Source organism: Takifugu rubripes, chromosome 1, assembly GCF_901000725.2.
Source record: "Takifugu rubripes chromosome 1, fTakRub1.2, whole genome shotgun sequence".
NCBI lineage: Eukaryota > Metazoa > Chordata > Actinopteri > Tetraodontiformes > Tetraodontidae > Takifugu > Takifugu rubripes.
Window position 1 is genome coordinate 7,512,812 of NC_042285.1, and position 27,998 is coordinate 7,540,809.

Here is a 27,998-nt window from a genome sequence, read left to right on the forward strand (position 1 = left end):
CCGGCGCCGCTGCCATGACGGGCACGGCGGCCGTGGCCACCAAACAATTTGACCAAAAACAGTGAATCAACGCTCGAAACTGCAGAGAAGTGCTCCCCCAAAGTGAATAAACACCACCCGGTGTGACAATAAAAATTAGAATATAGGGAAAGTTTTGAAAAAACGTGGAAATCTGTCTCTCACTCACGGAGCCGACGCACTCACCACCCTCACGCTCAGAGAGAGAGAGAGAGAGAGAGAGAGAGAGAGAGAGAGATGAGAGAGAGGAGGGAGAGAGAGGAGAGAGGAGAGAGAGAGAGAGAGAGAGGAGAGAGGAGAGAGAGAGAGAGAGAGAGAGAGAGAGAGGAGAGAGAGAGAGAGAGAGAGAGAGAGAGAGAGAGATGAGAGAGGAGAGAGAGAGAGAGAGAGAGAGAGAGAGAGAGAGAGAGAGAGAGAGAGAGAGAGAGAGAGAGAGAGAGAGAGACTCGTGACTTTCAGAGACCCAGGCAGAGCAACTCCCCAACGGTTATCCTGACTGAGGTAGGCCAGCTACATTCAACTCACATTACATAAATATATGAAGGAAAAGGAAATGTCCCTGTTGACTCAAAAAGAGGGTGAATAGACAGAATTGCAATGAAATAATACAGCAGGAATACATGACTGTGTTTGTGAGCTGAATAGAAATGAGATGGAAATCGAATGGTTTTTTTTACGTCTAAAATCTGTCAAGTGGAATGGACGCCTGCCTCTTAGATTAATGACGCCATTGTGACGTGATGTTAATACCTAACGAGCTATTAATGGGTTTATCCAGGTGAACTTTGGCTGAAACAGAGAACAAGCAGAACCGCTCCTAGAATCAGCACGACGGACAGCGACACTGCTAGGCGGAGGAGCCCGCACCGCCCGGCCAGCCGTCTCTCGCCCACCGATGAGGATATGCTGCCTTCCTGCTGCTGCTGATGGGTCGCTTTGGGCTTTTATAGAGCGTCCATTGCGTAATAACAGCCGATGAATGCCCTTAGCAGAGTCGAATTTAGCATGACGGTGACACCGGAGCGGGCAGGGAGATACTTAGTGGCGAAACTAAGACAAGACTAACCCCCCGCGTGTTTCACTATAGTTTAAGTGCAGTGAAGATACGACTCGAATAGTTCCGCGCTGCCATGGAGACAAAGTACCTCCTGCTACTGATCTATCTGGACATTCTGTGCGTCATGGGTGCTGCTATGAGCGGCAAAAAGTCCAAACAGGGGGGAAGAAAGGATCTCAAACCCACCATAGTCCCGACTGTCGTCCCGCACAAGACCCCGCTGCCGCCCTCCCCCAGCAACCATGATGTTTGCCTGGGCTACTACGACGTGAGCGGCCAGTACGATAAAATGTTCGAGTGTAACAATACGGACCACCGGTACTGCTGCGGTACGTGCTACTTGCGCTTCTGCTGCGAGTACAAGAAGGACCGGCTGGAACAGAAAGCGTGTAAGAACTATCAGACCCCGGTCTGGGTGGTGACAGCCGCCCCATCGCCTATTCCGACCGGTGATACCTACGACCCGAGCATGGACCAGACTAACACGGCGGTCTATATCGCCTGTGGGATCATTGCCTTTATCATCGTGTTGGGAGTCTCAGCCAAAGTCGCGTATGACAAAGCCACGGAGCCACCCCAGGAAATGAATATTCACAGGTAAGCAAGCCTTTAAAGACCCCGATTCACACACTAACAGGCATGGCATATATTATGAGACCAAGATTTATAGACAAGTTTGACTTTTTCTTTGGCTGTAAAACCAAGAAAGACTTGGAAACAAATAATAAATGCTAAATGATAGTAAATGCTCAGAGAGACCAGTTCTTGGACCCAGGTTTCTCAAATAAAGCAGATCGGTCAACAAATTTTCACATTAATACTGTTAAAGGGAGATCACAATGTGTTTAATATGATCCAAACATAGCTCCTGTCAATTTGTAAAGGGTAGATATTTATTCTTCTTAGGATCATAATATCAAAAGTTGTTTAATCTTAATTGTCTTACCTACTTTGGTATTCTTTCTTGATCTGAGAAAAGGGATCCCATATTTTTTTTCCACCTTTATCATGATTTATGTCACAATTCATGTTTGTAAGCTTTGTGCCACTTTGATTGCTATTTCCTAAGAAAGTGTTTTCCTAAGAAAGAAGATTAATATATACACAGAATACACAGGTGGGGGTCAGGGTGCTTTCCTATAACCTCAGAAGCTCTAGCATAGAAATCAGGTTGATAATCTGTTTTATATAATTTACAGATTGTTCTATAGAGTACGTTCAGATTAGATCCTATCAGATCCTGAATCTGAACAGAAATGTACAGTATTTACAGGATAGCCAATTGAGGTGGTGGAAGTCTGATGTGTAGAGTTTATTTGTGGGAAAGATATTTATATTCATAATATTTATATTCAAGCATATTTACTTTCATGTTTGTTAGCTCATCCTGTATAAATTAAAAAGTAAAAATAAAAATGTCATCTTTTATTTCTATATAGTGCCCATAAGGCACCCAAAAGGTTAGCTATGTTAAGATCTGCCACTGACTCCATTTCACCAACTCAACTGGTTTCAGCCTCCTCCAGAGGCTTCACCATAGCAGTGTTATGACACATTGTGGTCTATTTGTGAACATTGCTGACACACATTATTTCCTCAGGATACTTGAGCAATGTTAAGATGGTAAATAATGGATAGTGTTAACATTGGAGCAGTATCAACAGGTCGTTTGACATGTATGCGCCCGTGCACAATAAATAGCGGGGATAGAGGGTAGATGAGGAGTGGGGCCAAATTTTAAAAGCTTGATGTCCTTAATGTTTTTGTCATGCAAAAGCCTTGAGATGAGGCAATACTGCAACAGTAATCTGTTCCTGTCTTTTAAAAGCAGTGCCAGGAAAAGGAAACACATACCTTTTGAACTTTTTTCATTGTAATTGCTGCTTTCTCCTTCCCATCCCACTCAAGGGCTTCATCCTTCCATATGCACCTGGTGGGTTCTAAAAAACATACTCAGCCCAATTAGTCATGTGCCCAAAACAATGATTATAATGACCAGAACTGAGTCACCCATAAAATCACAATACCGTCCCAACAATAATGAATCATTTGGAACAGAGCTGAAACAAAGATCTATCACAATTTTAACATTCAATCCCACTGCACAGAGCTAACGAAGCAAAACGACTCAGTGTAATTCTGTGGTTTCCCAGGGCGCTTGCAGACATCCTGAGGCAACAAGGCCCTATCCCCATATCGCAGTATGACTGCGAGAACTTTGCAGCGATGAATGGCTCACCAAAAGACAACACACCTGCCAGAACTTCATCAAAGAACCACTACACCCCTGTGCACACCTCCAAATCCAACCATGGTAAGAGCTCTTTCATCAAACTCTCCGTTTGCTTGCCACTGTTCCTGCCTCAGTTTGTATGAGCAAAGAACAAAAAACTACTAGCAGAAATAATAATTGGTTGGTATGGTAAAGTGGTTCTGCAGTGCCTGACAGGTGAGAAGTGATGACCTCTCAGTCGCTCTTTGGCATGATTTAAGACCTCCGCTCCAGGAAACAGACAGGGAAAATAAATCAGTGATTATGGCTGAACACTGGAAAGACTGTGTTATCAGATTGGCATTGGAAAAGGCACAGATGGAAAATAATGAAAAAATACAAAGGATTTACACTGTAGAAAATATTATTCTTATTATCTTATCATTCTTATTCTTATTCTTCTTATTGTTGTTGTTGTTATACCAAGAAGAAACGACAATGCTGATTACTTTAATGACTGATGCACAAGTAAGCTTAAGTTACTTCTGTTTTCTTTGCATTAAAAATGTATCTACCATCATCATTTGGATTAGATGTATTTTTACTAGGTTCTCTTTATAGGATCATTTGGAATCTGAAACATGACAGAAGTCCCTTCCTCTGAAAATACAAGGCAAATACCCCTCTGCATGTATTTGTTGTGTGTGGGATTTGAGCTCCACGAAAGTAAAAAATATTGATTCCTTGTAGATAAAAAATTATACTGTCTTGGGCCTGCCTAAATGTGGCCTCTTCTCACCAATTTGCCATCAGTCAACTATTTCCTGTAGTTCTGGGTTCGCAGTGACCAAAAGGTGTGGTCATTTACTTAAACTCCCTGCCAATCAGCTGCTACAGAAAAAGGCGTTTAATGGTCACTTGGCTTGCCACACGGCAGACACAGCTGAGGCAAAAGCTGTACGTGCTTTGCTTGTATTTCATTTCTAATCTGTAAAGGTCGGCCTCACATCATCAGCTTAAGTGGTCTGGGTTTTTTCCTGCTTACATAAAATCTTTGATTCAGAGTGATATAGCTCAGTCTGCCCCAGCTAAAAACACACACGTGCGCGCGCACGCACATACACACACTCCCTCCAATCACAGACCATAGTAGTCCTAATGGGGCTGGACATGAAAGGTGCTGAAAGCTCAGGCGGAAAGCATGGCTAATGTGCACATACAATTTGGGAGTTCCAACCTGTGTTATGAAATACTTTGAGGCGCCACTGAAAAGGGATGAAGAGTACACTCATATTCATCTGTACTTAAACAGGCATTAACAGCACAGTGAACCATGGCTCTTCAGCTGCAGTCACCTCAAGTAATTACATTTCTTGAAATGATGACAAAATAGGCTACTTGCCCTGTCTCCTTTTCATACATTTCATGCATAGTACACCAAGTTATAACAAAAGTTACCAAATACTTTTGTTGCAGGTACTACTTTCAAACAGTTGTACTGTGTTCAGTGTCTTGCATGCAGTCATTTAAATTTGTGTCACATTTAAACTACCAATGTCTGTTCTACCCAGAGTTTGTGGAGTATCTTTCCCACTTCATCAAGTACACTTACAACAAATATAACAACTAGCATTTAAGGATTGATTTGTAGTGCTTTCTAACATCTTTCAAGACTTCTGTGTAAAAAAAAGGTAAGTTGGACTTTTTCTCCAGGAGGGTAAAAATGAACATGAACATAGTGATTGTGCCCCGGTGTCCTTGTTATGTTTATTTTACTTTTTTTTTAAAAAAGCAAAGGGGGTTTGAGGTCATCAGATTATCTTTTTTTTGGTTCAGGCGCAAACACAAAGCGCCCACTGCAGCAAAAACAGACGAAGACAAAAATGCCTTGTGGGACTTTGCCTTTGGTCAAAGTAAACAATAAACATGTCTGTGAGTAATGAATTTGGCTCCTGGTTGACATCTCCCTTCCTGATAAATCTGATTTATTTACTACAGACTATATTTTGCCTTTTTTTCTTTGTGAGTATTGCTTAGCTTTCTCTTTACACACCAAAGAATAGAATTCTACATCTCCATTCAGCCTCAGATTACTTGACAGAAATTCTATACAATACCTCTACTACTAAAAAGGTCAATCAAACAGGGTAACTGACTTCAGATTAATGATAATTCATGATTAATCGTTCCTCTTGGAAAGGTTGAAAATAGACAGGGTAATAGTTTAAGATTTACATAATGAAGCTTTAATCTCAGCTGCTGTAGATAATCAGATGTCGTACAATTAATAATTAATATACAGCATGTAGCCATTTACCCAGCCTTGACATGACCTTCAGTTATTTCTATTGTTCCTCTTCTCCAAGCATTATCAAAATCAAAACCAGTCATAACAATTGCTCAATGAACAGATGAGTCATATGTCAATAAATCTTTTATTTGTTGTTAAGAAGGTGGAAATATATCTTGCACGGATACCCAAATATTTCTAGTTTGGGCATGATAATGACTCTATTTGGGATTAAAGATGATGTCATCACATGACATGACAGTGAATAAAAAGGATGTCCTTTTTATCCACAACAATGTGCCCAATGCAATTTCTTGCAGTGAATTCATGAAATAAAACCAAAAACACACACTAAATTTTGTTATACTTAAACATTTTAAGCTTTTCTTTCTCACTTTCTGGTTTGGAGACAGTATCATTAAGGTCATAACGAACATTTTTAAAACTAATGTAATGTTTTAATTAAAAAAAAAACATGAGGACGGACAAAGCTGAATGTCCCCATCTGCACTGCTGGCTAAAACATAATCACAGCAAGAGGATTTTCTTTGCCCGTGATGAAGTTTAAGCAACGTGTGAGCTTACCATGGCCATATCATCATTTAATATTTTTAATTTTTCCACATTTTTCCACCTTTATAGGTACTTTTGTTGTACAGATGTCAAGAAAAGAGGAAGAATATGTAGAATCATTCTGGATTATTTAAGGATTACCAGAGTGAGTGGTGGAGCCACCTACAAATCACAAATGTAACAAATGTTTACAATGCTTGACTTGCAGCTGCTGTTATGATGGGAACAGCTGTGTGTCTGCAGCAACTGGAATTGCAGGGAGACAGGAATGAGTTAAGAGTGCACTGATATGTGGGTATTTAATCCACATTTATTTTTCGTTGCTTTTTTCGACAACTGCCCTTTAGCTGTGCCTGAAGATACGGCTCCATGTTTAATTTAATGGTGATCATGGAAAAAAGACAAGTTCTTTCTATTTTATCATTTGTAAGAACATAATCGATGAGCTGCACTTGATCAATTCATCTTAGTTTTGTGTTTTCATACCTGCCCCTGAAAAATGTTAGCTACTGCTTTTTAAGGAAATTATGTCTTTTCACTGCCACATTGTAGGCCCACCTGACCTAAAACATTCAAGATCTAAATGAATTGTTAACATCCAGATTTATTTCTCAAAACTTTGACTTTTGGACTTCAGTGATTGATTAGATCAATGAGTCACTTGGTGTTTGACATGATCACTAGTTTTCTTATGTTTGTCAGATGGACCTTTGACACGAGTGACTACTGTGACATGTTTATGATCTTTTTTCCTTTATATATTTTCCTCACACAAACCATGTTTGAATTCTATTATTATTTACAGTGAGAGTCGAGTCAATCCAAAGACCACACAGATGTTATATTAAAAGTCTATACTTTGTTATCTATAATTTTATTTTCCAGTGCATTTTTCAAAATTTCAAATAATTTTTAAAATGTCATAATTATAGACTGTGACTTGTAACTGCAGAATATCACAACTTGGGAGCAGTCTTTAGTGAGCAGCATGCTCTCTCTCTGCCACCTCATCGCCCTTATGACTGTGGCATCGACCTCCTCCCAGGAGCTTCTCTGCCTTCGAGTTGGCTATACAACATCTCATAGCCAGAGCAGGAAGCTATGGAAAGGTACATCAGTGAGTTCTTGGCAACTGGCCTAATCCGCCCTTTCTGCTTCCCTGTGGGAGCGGGGTTCTTTTTTGTTTAGTAGAAAGATGGCTCCTTTCGACCCTCTATTGATTATCAAGCTCTGAATGACATCACTTCCAAGAACAAGTACCTGTTACCCCTCATCGATGTGGCGAATTGGTCCTCTCCACAAGGCTCGGGTCTTTTCTCAGCTTGACCTTCGCAATGCTTACCATCTGGTTTAGATACGTCAAGGTGAAGAATGGAAGACAGCGTTTAACACACCCTTGGGCCACTTTGAGTATCTGGTCATGCCTTTTGGTCTTACCAATGCCCCAGCCGTGTCCCAGTCTCTGGTTAATGATGTCCTTCGCGACATGCTAAATGAGTTCCTCTTCGTTTATCTTGATGACATCCTCATTTTTTCTGAAATGAAGGAGGAACATGTAGAGAATGTCTGCCTAGTTCTCCAGCGCCTCTTAGAGAACAAGCTTTTCATTAAGGCAGAGGAATATGACTTCCACAGCACTTCCATTGCCTTCCTGAGATTCATTGTTGGGCAGGGATAACTTTCACCTGATCCTGCCAAGGTGAGTGCAGTGGCGGATTGGCCCACCCCAGCTTCCCACAAATGGCTCTAGCGGTTCTTGGGGTTTGCAAATTTCTGTCGGCACTTCAATCACAATTATAGTAAAGATGTTGCTCCCCTCACCAAGCTAACTTCCTCACTAAGGTTTTTTCAGTGGTCCCATGAAGATGAGGCAGCTTTCAGTCACTTAAAAACCCTGTTTTCCTCCGCGCCGATTCTGTCTCACCCAGACCCCAGCTGAAGGGGGATGCTTCGGACATTGGTGTCAGCGCTGTTCTCTCCCAACAGGACCCAGCTGATCAGAAGCTCCATTCTTGTGCCTTCTACAGTCGACGACTGACGCCGGCTGAGGTAAATTACGATGTTGGGAACAGAGAGCTGCTTGCAGTCATGCTTGCCTTGCAGGAGTGGAGACAATGGCTGGAGGGTTCTTCCCACCCGTTTGTAGTGTGGACCGACCATAAAAACCTGCCATACGTTTGAAACACAGAGGTTGAACTTCCGGCAAGCACGATGGGTGCTTTTCCTTGACCGTTTTTAAATTCTCCCTCACTTAACACCCAGGTTCCCATAATGTCAAGCCAGAAGCCTTGTCTCGCCAGTTTTCCCTAGATCCCTCCAGTTCAGAGCTAGGCCCCATCCTGTCTCTATCCTGCATTGTTGTTGCTGCTTCATGGCAGGTGGACAGAGGGTCCTAGAGGCAAAGCAATTGACTCCAGAACCTGGGAGCGGCCCACCTAACCGACTCTTTGTTCAGAGTTCTGGACATCCTGGTCAATCTTCCAGATTTCCCTGCCACCCTGGTCTCTCACGGACTCTGCACTTCCTTAGGCAGTGCTTCTGGTGGCCTTCCATGGCTCGAGATGCCAAGGCTTTCATAACAGCCTGTCAAGTTTGTGCCCGTGGAAAGTCCTTCCACCAACCTCTGGCTGGCCGCCTCAATCCAATAGACACCTCTCGGTGCCCCTGGTCACACATCGCTGTGGACTTTGTCACTGGTCATCCCCCATCAGATAGGAATAATGCCATCCTCCTCGTGGTGGATAGTTTTTCCAAGGGTGTCCACTTCATTCCTCTCAAAAAACTCCCTTCCGCAGCAGAGACTAGGGATCTTCTGGTCCAACTTGTTTTTTGTCTCCATGGTTTCCCTACAGATATTGTGTCAGACCGATGACCCCAATTTACATCCCAAGTCTGGAGAGCTTTCTGCACTGCTCTGGGAGCCTTGGTGAGCCTCTCATCTGGATATCATCCGCAGTCCAATGGTCAAGCAGAGAGGACCAGAGTTTGGAGAGTGCCCTCAGGTGTGGGGTTGCTGAAATCCTGCTTCCTGGAGTTTGTTTCTACCCTGGGTGGAGTATGCCCATAACTCGCTGGTCTCTGCTGCCAATGGATTGTTGCCCTTCATGGCTTCCCTGGGATACCAACCACTATTTTTTGAATTACAGGAGTATGAAGTGGCCATGCCCTCTGTCCGGGCCAACCTCTGTCATATTTCTCGGGTTAAGCCAGTCACTGGATCAGATCTGGTTCCTCTGTCCGAACCCCTGCCTCTCCCTCGTGTTATTGATGGTAGCCCAGCCTACACAGTTCAGCATATCCTGGACGTCCGCTGGCATGGACGTGGCTTACAATTCCTGGTGGACTGGGCAGAGTACAGTCGGGAGGAGCGGACATGGATTCCCAGGCATTACATCTTGCATAACAGTCTCCTGCATTATTTTTACAGGGACCATCCTGGCAAGCCCGGTAGGGTGCCAGGAGGTGACCATTGAGGGGAAGGTACTGACAGGGTCCTGGGTGTTTGTTTTGGTTTCTTTGGTGTGTTTTCCGTGTCCTTGTCCTCTGTTCTGCCTCCAGGGGGGGGCGTGGTGGAGCCTCTTTCTCACAGCTGGCATTGGTGACAGCAACATCTGCTGTTAATCGACCGGGGTTCCTGTTCACCACTGTGGTGTTCCGTCAGTTTTATGCTTCACTCAGGGTCACCACGCCTCCCTACTTTCGTGAAGAATTGGGCAGGATCTTTTCCCCGTGCTAAGTGGGTTTTTTCTCCTCGCAGCTTTTGAGGCTTCTTTCATTTAAAATAAACTTTTTTGAGACTGAGTTGGCTGTTTCCTGTCTGCATTTGGGTCCTGTTCGAACTAAACCGTAACAGAATAGGTCTTTATGTTCATGCAAAAGTGACTGAATTTTAAGTATAATGGGAGTATTGTGGTTAAGTACTGTGGTTATGTGACACATTGGCACAAGAAATATCATGAGGACAAAGTTAATAAGAACGGAGCCAAAAAACAATCTCCTTAAAAGACAGAGTCTTTACTTCTCTAAAATAAAACCTTTACTTCTAAGACCATACAAATGATTAGTAAATTAATGTGTAAAATAACTGGATAGTGGATTTATTTGAAATTTAACAAGTCTCCGTTGCTCCAATTTTTTTTCCTTTTTTAACTGACATTGTGTGTGTGTATGCATATGTTCTTGAACAGGTCTTCACTATGGAAAGGAGAATATCAGGAGTAGTGGAGGTGCCAATCATCATAACTTCATCTCCTCTGGCTTTGTGACACTGGGACGAGGTCTTCCGAAAGGTAAAACCACTCTTTTCCTATTCCCTCTCTCTGTATAGAGTAGAATAAAATTATTCCTTATCTTCTCCCCACAAATGAACAGTGAACTGAAAGCTAAATTCAAATTAGCTTGTAACACATTTGATAGACAGAATGTTCTCATGTTAAGCTTCCTCCTTGAACAATACACACCAATACTTGTTTCTGAAGCGAACTTGCACAATCATGTTGATCGAAAATCAGAGTGAAAAAGGTCCACACACACACATAGGTGCACATATGCAGCCATTAGTCAGTTGAGGGTAAAGTATTCCTACTGGGTAATACAGATTACGTATTCAACTATATTGTCCAGGCTCTGGTGATTTATTCCATTTCCCTCTAGCAATGACGACCTTGCAGAGCTTGTCTGGTAGATGTTGTGCATGTTTGGGGCAAGCTCTTTTGCGTGATGCTGATTTGAAATGCCTGTCTGGAAGCTTAATAGTAGCTTCAGTATAGCTCTTCCTCTATTCGTCCCCTCAGATTTCCTGATCTTCTACCTTATCACAGATAGCTCAGAACCTGCTGTCAAGTTCAGAAATACAAGTTAGCATTAGTACTAACCTTGCTTGTGAGGAACTTGCAGGGGTCTTTCTACTTTTACCTCTAATGAGGAGCCATTTATGTATATAATTGTAATGCAATTAAATATATTCCTGTCTGTATGAGCTGCAACATAACTACATTCCTGCTACTTCTCTGTCTCAGCTTTGCCAGAACAATAGCACAAGGATTGAGTGAGTGTTATGAATCAACACAGCCAGCACCATGTTTGCTAGTAGCTTTTGATACCTCTGCTGCTGCTGAAAAAAGGGACAGTGTCAGATTAGGATCTTCAAAACATCTGCTGACTGTAGAATTTGGTACAAATAAAAACGGGATTATGGGAAACGTGTTCAGTAAGTCTTGGTTCTAGTATTCTTTCTTTTGACACTTGTATGCATGAAATTCTGACTCATGCACAAAGGCAGGTATTACTGAGGAATGAGTCTGAAAATCAATTAAATGCAGCCGTGACGTGTGACCATAGTTTGGTGTTATTGTTAGTGATTGACCAGAGAACAGTCACCTCATAGTACAGAAGAAACTGAAGAATTTAAAGATCTCACATCTATGTCTTTGTTCAAGAGCCATTTAAATGTATACATGCAACTCATCTCAAAAAAAGGCAAAAAGCCAACTAGAAATTTGTGTATGGTTACTCATAAAAGTGGGACAGTGTAACACTACTCCTCTTCCATCAAAAATGTAAAATCATTATTAAAAATTATACCCTTTAAACCCTTTATCAGACAAAATAACATGTAAAATAGCATTCCACCACTGCTTTCCAAAAAAAAAAAAAACATTCTTTTCGAGGGCTTTTAAATGGAGGATTCAGATTCACCAGCAGTTAAAAACATGTCAATAAAGTAAAAAGAGTTGTCTCGTAAATCCTTTTGGAAGACTGCTTACTTGTTAATTAAAGGGTGAGCTGTACCACTGTGTGTTGCAATGCAGCCCTTGGGAAGGACATGTAAGGTCACAGCAGCTGGATGTATAACATCTGTGTAGCAGGGTACAAAACAACCTAGTGGTGAACTCCAAAAGGGAATTGCCTCAATTGCTGGGATGGAAAATCTCCAATCCAACCTCTGGAGCTTGCAGCTTGAGAGTTGTTTTTTCTAATGTACCTGATGCTGACATTCCCCTTAGCTCAATTGTGTGCTATAACACTTCAACCCCTGTTCTAGTTTGACTAAAACACCTTTCAAAAGCACAACAATTGTTTGCCCCAGAGTTCAGACTTTCAGTTTGTGTCCTCATTTCACATTTCAACAAATTCAAGTGGTTTGCAATAAACTGAGACAATGCAAACAAAATAAAAATCTGACCTGCCCTTAGCAACCCGCTAATTTGTCATTATTTGATGTGTGCCAAGCCATACTATCAAACCGCATATGGTGGCATTATGAGCTGAGCAATAAAACCCTCGATAGACTTGTAAACTGACGTTTTTTTGTCTGGATATTGTCAACTTTTGTCCTTGCTGAATGTCATGCCCACTCAACTCTGACTTCTGCACTTTATTAGGGGTTTCTTGTTGTGAATGATTATACTATACTACTCTCACCATCTGAAACTGGTGAAGACTTATACATTCAAAGGTTTTTTGAACATTTTGCAGCTTCTAAGTCTTAGATGTAAGATTTTTCTAAAGATCAAATCAACCTTTATTTATATAGCATCTGTTACAATAAAATTGTTTCTAGGCGCTTTACAGAATCCCAAGGCCTGACCCCCAACAATCAACAGTGGCAAGGAAAAACTTCCCTTTAACAGGAAGAAACCTTGAGCAGGACCGGGCTCATGTCGGGGGACCCTCCTGCTGATGGTCGGCTGGGTAGAGAGAGAGGAGAAGGGGGGCGGACAGGTAGAGGATAGAATAGGCAGAGATCATAGAAATACATTAATAATACAAGCTGCTGGATTAAGAGTAGAGTGGGTCAGCAGGGTCGGAGGTCGGCAGGCCAGCATACAGCTATAAAGGCGGCTAAACCTGTAGATGGATATGGGGGGAGGGGGGTTTGGCAGAGAAACTATACAAAAAATAAAATCATCAATAATTTACTCGGAGAGGAGAGGAGAGGCAGTCATGACCCAACAGGGTGATAGAGGTCTTTCAGGTGATCATGATTCTGGACCCTGGCAGCCTCAGCCTATAGCAGCATAACTAAGATGTTAACCTGATAATTAGATGAACCTCTACGTATGAGAATTTGTCTGTCTAGGATAATAACTGGAACTACAGAATCAATGATAATACGCTTTTTCAAAGAGCTAGGTTTTAAGTCTAATCCTAAAAGTAGAGATGGAGTCAGCCTCCCATACCTGGACATGGAGCTGGTTCCACAGCAGGGGGGGCTGGAGGCTAAATGCTTGGCCCCCCGTTCTACCCTTAGAGACTCTGGGGGCCACAAGTAAACCAGCATTCTGAGAGTGGAGCGGTCATTTGAGATGAAGGTGTCACTAGCTCTTCCAGGTAGGATGGAGCTAGGCCTCTGAGGATCTTATAGGTCAGAAGAAGAATTTTAAAAATTATTCTAAATTGAATGGGACTCCAGTAGAGTTATGTGATCTCTTTTTTCATGCCTGTCAGAACTCTAGCTGAGGCATTTTGGATAAACTGGGCATGTACAAGGTGAAAAGGATTGGTCCAAGTACAGAACCTTGTGGAACTCCATGGCTAACCCTACTGTTTGAAGAGGGAACACCATGAGCAAACTGGTATCTATCAGATAAATACGATCTAAACCAATCTAGTGCTGTCCCTTTAATCCCAATCATATGTTCCAATCTCAACAGGATGCTGTGAACTGTATCAAAGCTGCACTGAGGTCCAACAGAACCAGCATAGAAACCAGTCTATGATCTGAAGCTATAAGAAGATCATTAGTAACTTTAATAAGTGCTGTTTCTGTGTTGCGGTGAGCTCTAAAGCCTGACTGAAACATCTCAAACAGACTGTTTCTCTGCAGGTACTCCAGTAACTGAGTCACCACCACCTTAAGAATTTTAGAGATAACAGGAAGGATAGATATAGGCCTATAATTTCCAAACACATCGGGATCTAGTCATGGTTTTTTAAGCAACGGTTTAATCACTGCCACCTTGTAGAACCGGGGTACATAACCTGTCACTAAAGAACAATTGATCTGGTCCAGGATAGAACTGCCTATCATTGGTAAGACATCCTTCAACAGGTGTGTTGGGATTGGATCTAAAAGACAGGTGGTGGACTTGGATTTCTGAATTAGCGAAGATGCCTCAGAGAATTATATAGGGGTGAAGGAGTTTAAGGGCTCGTTGGAGACCCTGTATATTCCCACAGTCAGCACATCTGGTGATGGTCCAGTGTTTGGGATGGCCTGGTTTTTCTCTGATAGCTAGAGCTTTATCAATGAAGAGGCTCAGGAAGTCTTCACCACTAAGTAAAGAAAAGATACGTGGATCTAAAATGCTGTGATTCTTGGTTAATTTGGCCAGTGTTAAAAGGAAATCTGGGGTTATTCTGGTTGTCTTCAATTAAAGAAGTAAAATAGTTTTAACCTTACCTTTTTGTAAGCTGCAAGACAGTTTGTCCAGGCTAAATGGTAGGTATCTATTTTACAAGAATACCACTTCTATTGTAGTGTTGGCACTTTCTGCTTGAGGGTCCTAATGTGTGAATTATACCAGGGGGCACACCTCCTCTGATTTACTATTTTCTTTTTCAGGGGGGGAAACAGAATAAAGCGTGATTCTCAGTGAGGTTGGTGCACCTTTAGCAACAGAGTCGACCTTGGCAAGCTGTCTGTGTAGATTCTCAATCATCCAGGTCATTGACATAGAAAACTACCTTGGAGACCTTGGCAAGGCTAACATGATTGATCCCTGGAGAAGCACATGGTGGTCCTGGGATTAGCATCGGGATCGCTTCCTTAAACTTAGCTACAGCATTATCTGAAAGACATTTGCAATAGTAAGACTGTGTTCTGAACATAGAAGAATCCTTAATCATAAATGTAAACATGATCAAAGAATGATCTGACAGGAGTGGGTTCTGAGGGAACACTAACACATGTTCTACCTCCATACTGTAAATCAGAACTAGATCAAGGGTGTGGTTGAAGCTATGAGTTGGTTGATTTATCTGTTGAAGAAAAAACCAACTATCTCAAGTAATGAAATGAAACCATTTCTAAAGCTGTAATTTATAACATCTACATGGATGTTAAAGTCACCAATAATGACTTTATCTGCACCAAGTACCAAGTCAGATAAGAAGTCAGAGAACTCAGACAACATTTTATTTCAAACAAAATTCCTCAAATATATGGGGTTTCTGCAGGTATTTCTGTTTCATATCACAGTCCAATGGGTGCATTTTAGGCAACTGGAGACTCTTAATTGCTCCATGGAGTGAGTGGATGAATTTAGGCTTTATTGAGCTGACATGCTTCCATGGTCTGTTCCAATTTCTCACAGATGAACCATGGAATAAGGCCCATGGTTATAAGATCTTGATATGCGCAAAAGAGATCTCATAATAACAATGAGATGTTCTTTTGTTTCATTATTTCCTTGACTGAAAGTCTGTTTTCAAAGACTGTTCAGGTCAGTTTGGGTGTTTTTACATTATAGTTGCAATATTTCTTGGACTCTCTTGAATGTAGTCATAGGCAGTGAAGCCAGTCATTATGTCTTTTGAGAGGATTTTACAGCGCAACCAGGCAGGGTCATTTTGTTTGTTCCACGCTAAACTGTGTTTTGCACACAGCTGCTCAGCTCACTCCTATCCTCTCAGCCATCGGTCCACATAAATATTCAGCCTCAGACATCCCTCTGCTCCTGCTCTTTGCTGTCCTTTTGTCCAAAGTATGGAGGAAAGAAGATTAAGGTTGCTATCAAACTGAGACTAGCAATTCAGTTTTTCAGCACTGTATAATGTCATTTTTTAAAAATTTATTCAAACCATCCATTATCAACATTGTCACAGCACATGCATTTGTTTGGATTGGATACTTTTGTAGTTGTTTTGGGCAGCAGAATTTGCCTGATATTTTATCATAGTATGTTTTGTGATCATATGTGAAGAGTTATTTCTTGATTTGTAGTAATTTTTGCCTCCATTTATCATGCTGCTGGAGTTTTGGTATGGAAACATCAATGTGCAGAAATGTAAATCACTATACTTTTATCTCAAGGTGAGCTGGCAAAGGTCAAATTCAGGCAAAGTCTGTATGTAGTTCAGGCTTATAAAGATCATTTTTGAATTTCCTTTTTGTCACAAAACTTTGACAGACTTTATTGTTCACTCAGTGCGAGTCCCAGTGTTGTAAATCACTGCTCTCTCTGTTGCTACTCTTCTTCCTGTATCACCTTGATTGATTGAATTTTTCTCTACCCAGACTGGCTTGACAGCCAGCATGCTAATGTGACAGTGTAGTATAAATGTGGTTTACAATGCATTTGGTTGAATGCATACATTTTAATATTTTCCATGTCACTCTATTTGATATGAGACACACCAGAAGCATAAACAGTGGTGATTACTTCAGACAAAGGCTTCATCCTTGACTTGAGAATTTTACTTCTTTAACTTGCTAAACAGAACTTTTATTTCAGCTTGTCTGAGGAAGTAAATTTAGATTTCAGGCAGGCAATCATTAGCTTTTTTCATTCAGTAATTTGTGTCTGGTATGAGTATGTGAATGAGTTGAATATGGTGCTGGACTTGCAGAATTAGTTGTAGATGTTGTCACAGGACTTCTGTTTATGGTGCAATGTTGGCACATTAGGGACTCAAAATCAGGCATTTCTTCTGCAGCAATTTGTGCAACAGTACAATTTGAAGACACTCAAGTAGTAAAGAAACTGTACACTGTCATTTGGTATCACAGTTACGGGCTAACAGCTTCAATGTCCAAAACTTACCTAGGTTTTTAGCTATATTAACTACTTTCCCATTAAAAAAAAATCCCATTATTATTTTAATCTGCATGTCAACATGCAGCATTTTCTATTAGGTGTAATGTTCAACTAGCGCAAACAGGATAGCATCACCAAACAAAGCAGTCACTTCACACTTTTCACTCATGACTCATTGATGATTTTTGCATTTTGCTCTGAGGTCCCACCTACAGTTGCATTAATTAAACTTTAAAACATTTCTAATTTCTTGTAAACTTGTGTTCTGTTTTTAAAAATTGATTTTGGTTCTCCTAATATTTTCTGCCTTTCACCCCAAACCTCAAAGTTATTAAATTTATAGAATAGAATTTAACTTTTTTTTGTGGAGTTCATCTGTGAGACACAGCAAAATCTGTTATCTATCTTCTGAAAGTACAGTGGTCACAAACCCTGTTCATTTCATCACTAATGGTCAGAAAATTGCTTCAATAAATGTAAACTAAAAGCTGCTTGCTTTCCACAGCTTTTTAACTTGCATGTGATGACAGAATTCTAGTTTTTCTTAATGCTTAACAAATGTTTATAACATTTCCAAAAAATAATACATAATTCTAAGTATAAGCACAAGCAATATATACTTAACAGCATAACATAATATGTAAAATACTGACTCATGGAATCCAAATATAAATTTTTAATATTAAATTATATTTTCATGCAACACTGACAGGAAAATAAAGATAATGTAGACAGTGAATATATATATATATATATATATATATATATATATATATATATATATATATATTAATATAAAAAACAGTATTTAATCCAACTGGTCTATTAACTTGTCAAACACTTTTGCCCATCATATAAAATCAAATCACTAATATCTTCTGAATGTAGATTAATTCTGATACTTTTTGTAATCTTCCTTATTTTATTGAGGGGCCCTCCTAACTCTGTTTGAAGGGGGTGAGGGGGGCATGAAGAGAGCCATCATTTTTAGTATTTTAGTATTCTAGGATGTCAGTTAGGTGGATGACAGCATCATGCCATCTGTGGATTAAAACTCTTTTGAAATATTATAATACTATTGGTTATTGTCCGCAAGAGAAGTCCTTCAGAGCCAAACTGAGTGATTATATAAAGTTCTTGTGTTGTTGAAAGAGGAGAATACAAGATTTCTATCCTCTAAAATTTCACTGAAGAAAAATAATCTCTTCCTAACCAATTCGAATGCTATAGTATTTAAAATATTCCCCTGAATATGTGTGGACCACTCCATGTCCCTCACCAACATGTCAGCAGATGAAACATCCTCGTTTACAAAGAGATATGGGTACAGATCTGAGCAGTCAATCTGCTTAAAAGAACAATTCAAACCATATTCATAATGGCAGGTGATGCAATAATGGGTTTTTTGTAATTAATCTCATTTTAAAAAATCCTAAAAGTACATAATAATGAGTAACTGGATAGCCACTTTGAGTCATTGTGATTGACCAGAAAAATGAAAGCATTGTAACTCATATTATGTTAAGGGTCAGTTTGACCTGTTTCAGATTTTGTGTTGTCCAAAGTGCTGGCTATCCTTTTTTTCTTTTTTTTTCATGAAATTTGGTGACTTTTCCTCATTTAGGGTCATGAACAGGTGTGCAAAATCTGGATACGTTGGTGTGTCTGTGCAGTGTTTAGATATGTTGATGATGTTGCAGTTCAATTTGACCCGGACATGTTAATAGGGGTGTGTGTAATGTAATGAGTAAAATGCACAAAGATGCATCTCTGAGCATTAGAGAAGACAAGAAGCCACAAATGATCCTGGACAAAGTAACAGCAACATACAGCTGCCAGCGCAAGACTGCCCATTGGCCTTTGTTGATTTTTTTTTTTTTTCGCCACATTTTGGACATGTCTGCTTATAATGCCTATGTCATGTGGACTGAAATCAACCAGCAATGGAATTCCAACAAATTGTACAGACTTTGGATTTTCCTGGAAGAACTCAGCAAAACGCTTGACACTCAAACGAGCCAGGCCAGCTCGATCCCCAGTGGCTGCAGCCATGATTGAAAAGGTCAAGCTCAGGACACCCAACCAACCTCCAGTGGACACAGGTGGGAAAAGAAAGGAAAATATGCCAGGTCTGTCCCTCCAGAGAGGACAGTAAAACAAGTACCTCTTGTATGAAATGCAAGAATTACATCTGCAGAAGGCACACAGTAACACTCTGACCATCATGGAGAACAGTGAAACTGTTGAACATTCAAGATTTACTTTATTCATCCCCGTAGGGAAATTGAATTGTAGTAGCAGCCTACACATGGAGGAATATAACTGTATTTACAAAGTACAGAAATAGAATAAATAAAACGCAAATAAGATTAGAATGTGGACAAGAATAAATTATAAGAATATTTACATAAATATAGAATAATATAGAAATAAAATTACAACATAAACATTAAACACCTATTGTGATTGAAGGGTTTGGACCTGAGCTGATGCATAAGTCCAGTCAAGAGAGCTCAGCTCTGACAGAGAGGGATAAATTATACAGTTCGATGGCGGACAGCAGGAATGACTTCCTGTACCGTTCCTTAGAGCAGTGAGGCTGCAGGAGTCTGTTGCTGAAGCTGCTTCTCAGTTTGTCCACTTTGTTATGGAGGGGGTGGGAGGGATTGTCTACCATTGTCCAACCATCCCGTCCCTCACCACCTCGTCCAAGTTTGCAAGATTACAGCCAGACCCTGCCTTTTTAATGAGTTTGTTGAGTCTGTTGGCATCCTTAGCTTTAATGCCTGCTCCCCAGCACACTACACCAAAGAAGATGATGCTAGCCATGACAGACTGATAGAACATGTGGTGCAAACACTGAAGGACCTGAGTCTCCTGAGGAAATAGATTCTGCTCATGGTCTTCTTGTAGACAGCATCAGTGTTTGTGGACCACTCCAATTTATTGTCCAGCTGAACACCCAGGAACTTGTAAAATGGGACTATTTCCACATCTTTCCCAGTAATGCAGACCGGGGAGGCTGGGGACTTGCTTTTACTGAAATCCACCACCATCTCCTTTGTCTTGGTCATGTTGAGCTGCAGGTAGTCCTCCCTGCTCCACCTAACTCTCCACAAGGTCCCTGCATTCCTCCTCTTATCCATTCTCCACACATCCGACTATGACTGTGTCATCCGAGTACTTCTGGAGGTGACATGACTCAGGGGGACAGCACAGTTCCTTGAGGAGCCCCAGTGTTGCTCATCAGGGGGTCAGACACACAGCTCTGCAGTCTCACAAACTGTGGTCGACTTGTCAGGTAGTCCTCAATCCAAGAGACAAGGGGAGCATCCATCTGCATGTTCTCCAACTTAGCCCTCAGCAGTCTTGGCTGGATGGTGTTGAAGGCAGAAGAGAAGTCAAAGAACATGACTCGATGTAATTTTTTTCCCCAACATAATATGAGGGTTAAGTGGTTTACTTTTCAAATAAATATAATATAAAGGTGATAAAGTGATTTTTTTTCTTGATAGCCAGTCAAAAATGTAAAACGATGCAATGCCTTTTAAATCTCACAAATTATGTACATTAAACGCCAGCTGTAGTGTTTAGAGGTGGCTTTTCTTTGAGGCAAATTTTTTGTACATATTTTGATTTTTTTTGCTGTTTTTTTTAGTGTAGTGTTCTCCAACCAGTATGAGCTCATAAGTCATATCAAAAAGGCTATATGTTCCGCACAAATATACTTACATTTAGAACTAAAGTATGAGCGGATGGAAGATCACCATTGTCACTGAAAGTACAATATACTAAGCAAAAATTAGTTGACTGAATACCCTCAGCAGCTGGTCCACTCCGTATATAAAAACATGACATTGTTATATGAACAGCCAATGTCCTTCACAGAGCAGCTCCGAGTGATGAAGCAGATATTATATATATAAAAAAAGACAATCTAAGGTCATTTTAAGCATATTTCTCTGAGTATTTTTGAAAGAGGGCTACACAGACCTCAAGGAGCATCATACGTACCTTTCTGCAAGGAAAATTCCCGCTCTCATCTGTAATCTATTATTCATAGCAAAGAGGAAGAGCCTGGGGAAGGCAGATAGCTTGGTTATATTTTTGTGCATCTAGCCACCTCATTATGCAGAGGCCATTGTGTGTGAAAACAAATAGATTGTCTTTTGTTGTATAAAAGGAGGCAAGAATTTGTTTTCTGTACAGAATTTGAATGCACACTTGCTATTTAGAGCCCACAGCTACAACTACCAACCACATTGTGCAGACCATGATGAACAGGACGGATCAAATTAAAATGTATCCAGAGATCCATCACAGAATATATTTCCAGCAGATGAAAATTTTAAAAAGACAAATTAGACTGTGCATTTTCAGTTTGGTGTTGATTTGTTTTGTCACATTTTTTAAATGTCATCATTTCAGTGTTTACATTTATAACAAGAATTTAATGTTAACACAGCAGTGTGCCTTTTAAAAAAAAAGATTACTTTGGGTTTTTATATTTGTACCTGAGAAATAATTTATATCTGGCAACCTGGGATTGGAACAGCTGGTCGAACACCAGACCAGCAAAGCAGAAATTGGGCAAACATAAAAACTTGCAATTTGCTGTGTTGCTGTGTTGCTGCGCTGATCCATGTTCAGCCATGCATCTTGTACATCCGTGTACATAAATATTTATGGCAAAAACTAACTTTGCTGACTGTACAGGACTCTGCCTGTACAGCAGCCATGGCGGATAAATTGTCTGATGTGCTAATCAGTTAATCAAATCAAATCAAATCAATCTTTATTTATATAGCATCTTATACAATCACAATTGTTTCAAAGCGCTTTCCAGAATCCCAGGGGCCTAACCCCAGACAAGTAACAGTGGCAAGGAAAAACTCCCCTTTAACAGGAAAAAACCTTGAGCAGGACCAGGCTCATGCAGGGGGACCCTCCTGCTGATGGCCGGCTGGGTTAATCATTATCAATATTCAGTCCTTAATAGTTTACTGAACAATTCACTAATTTGTCATTCAGATGATAATCTATTAATAGCCAAAGTCTGCTTGTTGCTATTAGTCAATTAGGAGAGTTAGTCTAATTTGTTAAACTGGTCAGAACAAAGTTTTCATTGTGCATTTTAATTGCTGCAAACTAACAAAGACAAGCAAAGTCAGTATGACTGAGCCAGGCAGCTTTTCCAAGGCTTAGAATTTCACAGCACATAGTGCAAACATAAGTGACAAGGTTCAGTACCTTGTCAAACCTGGCATCAGTCTCCAACCCAAGAACATAACAAGACACAAGGGAGTCTCAACATGTTGATAGGAGGCCCGATAAGGCTGCTGGCTGAAACACAGCCAGATTTACATCCATCATCAGTGCCATTTCTCCAGCTGTACATAATCTCTCTACTCATACATACTGCATACATTCATACAGGTATACATACATGATAATTTACTGAAATTATATCCTCTCTGGAAAATTGATCCTGCCTTGCCACAATTGTGGTATCTATGAACATTTCACATGGCACTGGACTGTTTGAATTATTGCACATTGAGGCTGTGGTTATTCAAGATAACCAACTAGTCTCTGATCTAATTGATAAGGAGAGAGAGTGGCAAACCATATTATAATTGAAAGGATTTTAACAGCATCAACAAGAAGCTTCCAGGTTTGAATCCCTGGAGTTGGTCTGCATGGAGTTTACATGTTTGTGGTAGAAAATGGATGTGCTTGTGATTTAGGACAAATATATTGTTAACTAATTAATTAATTAATTAATTAATTAATTAATTATTAATGATAACATGTATCTGTAGCCTGAATGAGGTGTTTTGATGCAGAGAAAGACAAATATAGTTTTTTATTACCCAACAACACTGCTACCTTTATTATATTAGTAAAGTGCTATTGTGTACTATTACACACAGTAAACAATGTGGCTTTGAAGCACTTTTAAATAGTCTGTCAGGGTGCCAAATCTGACGGATATGTGCTTTTCAATCCTCTTTCCAAATGGCTGAAGGATGTCCGTGTCTTAATTACTGCATATTTAGTACAAAGCTACAGGGAGATGGGGGGCTCTGCTGAGACACTTGAGTACTTGCAGCTAACATGGCAAGGATGACAAGAGCATTATTGAAGAAGGACACAGATCCCCAAGGATGAGCAAAAGAAAAAGGAAGCACTAGCTCAAGGGACAATCCCCCTCAGGCACATCTGGCAGATTTGAAATATCCATATGCTGGTATAAAAAAGTATTCAGAATATTGGAAGCTCACAATATTTCATTCCTTTTGAAAGGATGCACTGGGGTTTTTTTGCATAAAAAAATCCCTCGAGAGTGCTGACAGAAGTAGATTCAAGATTTAGAAGCTAGAAGATCTAGATCAGAAATGTCACAGTCAATATAGCATAGACAGCAGCATTTGTTGTCTTATAAAAGGTTGTCTTATAAAACCAAAAGTTTGCTTTTCTCCACTGGCAACTCACATACTCATTTCTTTGGTTGGGGTGGGTGACTACTTGCTACTGATGATGCAGGTATGAAAATTTAATTGGCACACTGTCCCTGTAGGATGGTTCTAAAAAATGTCAATCGGTCAAACAGGCAGGTTACCAGCTGTTTTGTTGTTTATACCCTCTGTGACTTACTGTCTGTATTTTGCATTTTAATCACTGGCAATTTACAGAGTGCTGTTCTTTTTGACTGCATGCTGTGAATTTTGTCCTTTACATATTATTGGAATATGATGCTGACAGACTCAGCAGGCATGGAAATAATAATAATGGGGTGAATACTGACAAATACAGGGAAAGTTGCAAAAAATAACAATCTTTCCAAATACCTTAAATTGTGTAGTATTGAAAATAAATGTAAGTAATCCCACCAAATGGAGCAAATAGATATACGCAGTATACATTTCCAGCCCTTCTGCACTTTCACAAACACATCACAGTTGTCTCTTTGGTCAAAATCCAATCTGAGTATCAGAGGTTTTGACAGTTACTCTCGCCAAAATCAAATGTCAGTAGGTTCAAAACATTTAAATTAGTTCAGCTCATGAAAATCAGCTAAATTTTAAAAACTCGATCTCAAAACGTGGAAGAAAAAAAGAATGAACAATGTCCAGTTAGTGTTTTCTTCTGCACCAAAAAACTTGACTCTTGCATCCAAGTGACAACCATCTGCTGCCTAAAACATGTTTTCTCCGACTTTTAGTTGTGATAACCAGGTGACTGTGAGTTAGCCATACATAGAGGTCAGTAATATGACAATAATGCAGCACATTACAGGCAAGGTAGCTATCTAAAACAACTGATTGGTGTCCCCATTGACAAGCGAAGTTTCTGTTCTGCTGCTCTACAGTCCACCATGGCTTCATGTTTTAGCCTGTGGTGTGTAACTGCTGTCTATATTAAAGTACCCAAAGTAGATCAGCCTCCAGTTCAGTTGTGCTCCCTTCTCTATTCTGTCTCTGACCCCTTGATCCATCCACTCATAGCTTTGTCTGTGCCAGCCTGACTACTGTCATCAATATTGAATAAGCTTCAGCCTAACCAGTTCAGCACTCATTTGTAGTCCATCTTGGGGTGGAGAGAATAAAATCCACACCTGCCTTCAGCTTGAGACGAGCAAAGTAACTCAAATGGCAGTAGATTTCATTTTATACACCAGAGGGCAAAGTCCAGAAGGTGAAGGTGGGGAAATGATAATTTGGGGCGATGCAGAAAATGACTTTTACATTATTAATAATCTCTTACATTAATTAGCAATTATCATTTTTTGTTAATTGGCATTTGGTTTTTTTCATTATCCTGGAAGCTCTGCTCAAAACCCACATAGGATCTAGGAGAGTATTACTATTGTGTTGTCGTAGTTTAAAATGAGTATTGACAATTATTTTTAGAACTGTGTACGGTTGGTGCCACCCAGCCTTATTTATAGGGACAGAAGTGGTGCCGGCCTTGTCCCAAATCCCAGCAGATTTTTTATTGGCCCTGTCCCCACATTTCCAAAGACAATAGCTGTTTATCTGGCAGTCGCAGCAATGGGGGGAGGCATGAAGATATTAAATTAAATCAGATGGGATTCAGTCATGAAGCTGCCACAATGCAAAATTTAGTTAAAGGCAATAAAGGTTCCTCCCAATGATGTCTACATTGCTGTAGGTTCATTGTCATAAAAATTTGCGTTGGTGATTTGATAGCTGCTATTACCAAGCAGATTCTTGCTTTAATTAAACAAAGCTAAAGATTGAATCTCCTGGTGAGTACATTGAATGCACAAACAGAAAGTAATAGCTGCTGTTGATCAATTGATCGAAGTTCTTGGGTTAGCAGCTTGGCTAGCTAATGATCCCATCCAATGCCATTGGCTGCCATCAGATGCTAATTTTAAAGCACTCGCTGTGGTACTGACATTTTCATCTAAGAAAATTACATTTATAAATAAATATTTTCAGTCTCACAGGTCACACATCTGCATAGTAAAATAGTAAAGGCATATAAAGACATCTCACATCCAGGTATCTATGTGACAACATATATGTGAGAATACAGCCCAACTTCATAGTTTTGACAAAGTTGAAATTCAGACTCATACTCAAGGCAACCTTATTGTAACTATGTGGAAGTAACAATAAAAAAATGGATGGATTTTCATAATTCTAATGGCAGGAATTTGTTTTTAGTGCTTTAACATGGGTCGCTTAAGCAATGATAATGTAAAGAAAATAAGGGTGTGAATAATTATTTAACCATGCTCAATTACGTTCTCTGTAGATTTGAGTTCATGGTGGAAATAGCAACCTCAGAGCCCCCAAACAGGCTTGCAGCAGTGGAGATACCTCATTTTATGGGGTTAGAGCTAACACTCTCTCACTGTTCCACCGTGGAGATGCATTGCCATGTCAAGTCAAGGTCATCACAAACATATTCCTCCCAAAATACTTTTGACAGGAAAAACAATGACAGTCCTGGAGACAGACGGTGAGTGATAGCACTCAGGTTTCTTACATAAATAACATAGTTTCTATCTTTCCTTCACAACTTCCCTTCCCTGACAGACTGGTTGATTAGTAATGCACACAATCCATCATTTTTGAGGGCAATTCATTGAGCTAAGCAATCAAAGATTACTGTTGTAGCAGAGTCAGCCGGACCCTCCTAAGAGAAAAAAGCATCGCACAGGTGTCAACTGCAGACCCACTAATCACTCTATACTTTGAGACTATGAAATCAAAAAAAAAAAAAGCATTATCTCCACAGACCTTCGATCTGTCACCCTGACTCACTCTCGCCCTTTGACTAGGTTGCATGCCATATGAAATATGATGTTTTGCCATAGGGTGGGAACGTGCTACCATGCTGTAGTTAAACACAGCTGTAGTTGTCTCCTCTCATCTTCTTAACTGCTTTATCCCTTTCAGGATCATGGGGAGGTCACACAACGGGTGACAACAGGGTCCACCCCTAGATGAGTCACCATTTCATCGCAAAGCCCTGTATGGGGCTTGCTCAAGGGTACCTCAGCAGTACTCTGAAGATGTTCTGGCACCTTCCTCTATTAACATGTGCACTGGGGCTTGAACCGAGAACCCTTCCAATTCTCAGCCCAGTTGCCAACAGACTGAGCTATCACAGCCCACTGATTTCTCATGATATCTGTAGAGAAATGGCATGAGTACAAAAGCATGCCTTGCTTGTACACCATCAAAACCAGTCTGCCAGAGATTGATGTGTTTTGATGCAATCAGTCCGAGCACGGCTAACAGATCCTTTTGATGATTTCTGCTCTTAGGGAGAGAAAACATTTTTTTCTCCTAAGGATTAGACACACACTTATTTTCTAATGATTATATATTGGATTATCTCTTTTTCTCTCACCATGTGTTTAATATATTTGTCAACATATTGAATATATTATGGCATTAGATCTTATTTGATCTGTAGTTAATCACAAGTTTGACAGATATATGACATATAAATGGAAACACGTGACACTATCACTGCACCACTGCAATGAACGCTAAAGGAAGCAGAAAACCTTTTCAACAAGTTCCTATTTTAGCAAAGCAAATGTTAAATGAACAACAATGTTGTTCAATCAATTCCTTGAAAAAAAATGATGAAATGAACATGACTTGTGTTTTGTATGTCAAACAAATTTGGTGTTTGTCATTCTGAACAATGAATTTTACAGATTTGTATCCTTGGCTCTTTCAGCTTTTCTCTCAATGTGGGTTATTACCTAATTGCATTTTAGGAAGACTCCCCTGACTCTGACACTTAACCAATTACCATGCATCAATAAAAAAAATGACGTGTACAATATTATATTTTCACAATAATGAGTCCTACAATAAAAAACGTCTGTCAGAAAACAAACCCAGGAATGGTCAAAAGCACACAATTTTTGAAAACTATGAAGAACAATGTTTCCAGCGACACAGTAGTGAAGGCCTTTAAATGTGGTGGGATTGAGAGCCATCATTCCAGAAGAACCTTCCTGCCATATTGCATTTTAAAAAATAAATCTTTGTGGACATTTTGAGAGATAATATGAATAAATTAGATTAGATTAGATTAGATTCAACTTTGTCATTACACATGTCACAAGTACAAGGCAACAAAATGCAGTTAGCATCCAACCAGAAGTGCTTAAGTAGCGAATAAAACTGTGATGGGTATATACAATATATACACACAATGATATATGTTTATGATATCAATCTACAGTATATGTTTGTATTTACAGAGTTCACAGATATGTAAAGGATATATAACAGTCTTTACAACCAAGATAAATATATATACAGGCTGTAACTATGGTGCTGATGTGCAAAGTATGGAAAGCAGTGCAAGTAACCGGATGTGGGTAGTGCAAATAACAGATGTAAATAGTGCAAATAACAGATGTAAATAGTGCAATTATTGTAACAGATGTAGTCAGTGCAAATAGCGTGAATGTACAATCAGTCAGTCCAGACGGGGTTATTGTGCCTGAAGGGAGGTAAAGTGAGAGGGGTCGGAGTTCAGTAGGGAGACAGCAGTGGGGAAGAAGCTGTTTCTGAACCTGGTGGT

At 40.1% G+C, this 27,998-nt stretch overlaps 1 protein-coding gene across 7 annotated transcripts in view; it reads left to right on the forward strand.

Annotated features, from left to right (window-relative positions):
• Positions 1-441: 441 nt before the first annotated feature.
• The window catches only part of LOC101072745 (protein shisa-6-like), a 79,314-nt gene continuing 51,757 nt past the window's right edge, over positions 442-27,998 (forward strand). For all 7 annotated transcript variants that reach the window (XM_029834834.1, XM_029834837.1, XM_029834847.1 and 4 more), the window contains exons 1-4: positions 442-519; positions 797-1,672; positions 3,229-3,389; positions 10,338-10,439. In XM_029834834.1, coding sequence (XP_029690694.1) covers positions 1,149-1,672; positions 3,229-3,389; positions 10,338-10,439 — 787 coding nt within the window. In that variant the 5' untranslated portion in view covers positions 442-519; positions 797-1,148. The remainder of the gene's footprint in view (positions 520-796; positions 1,673-3,228; positions 3,390-10,337; positions 10,440-27,998) is intronic.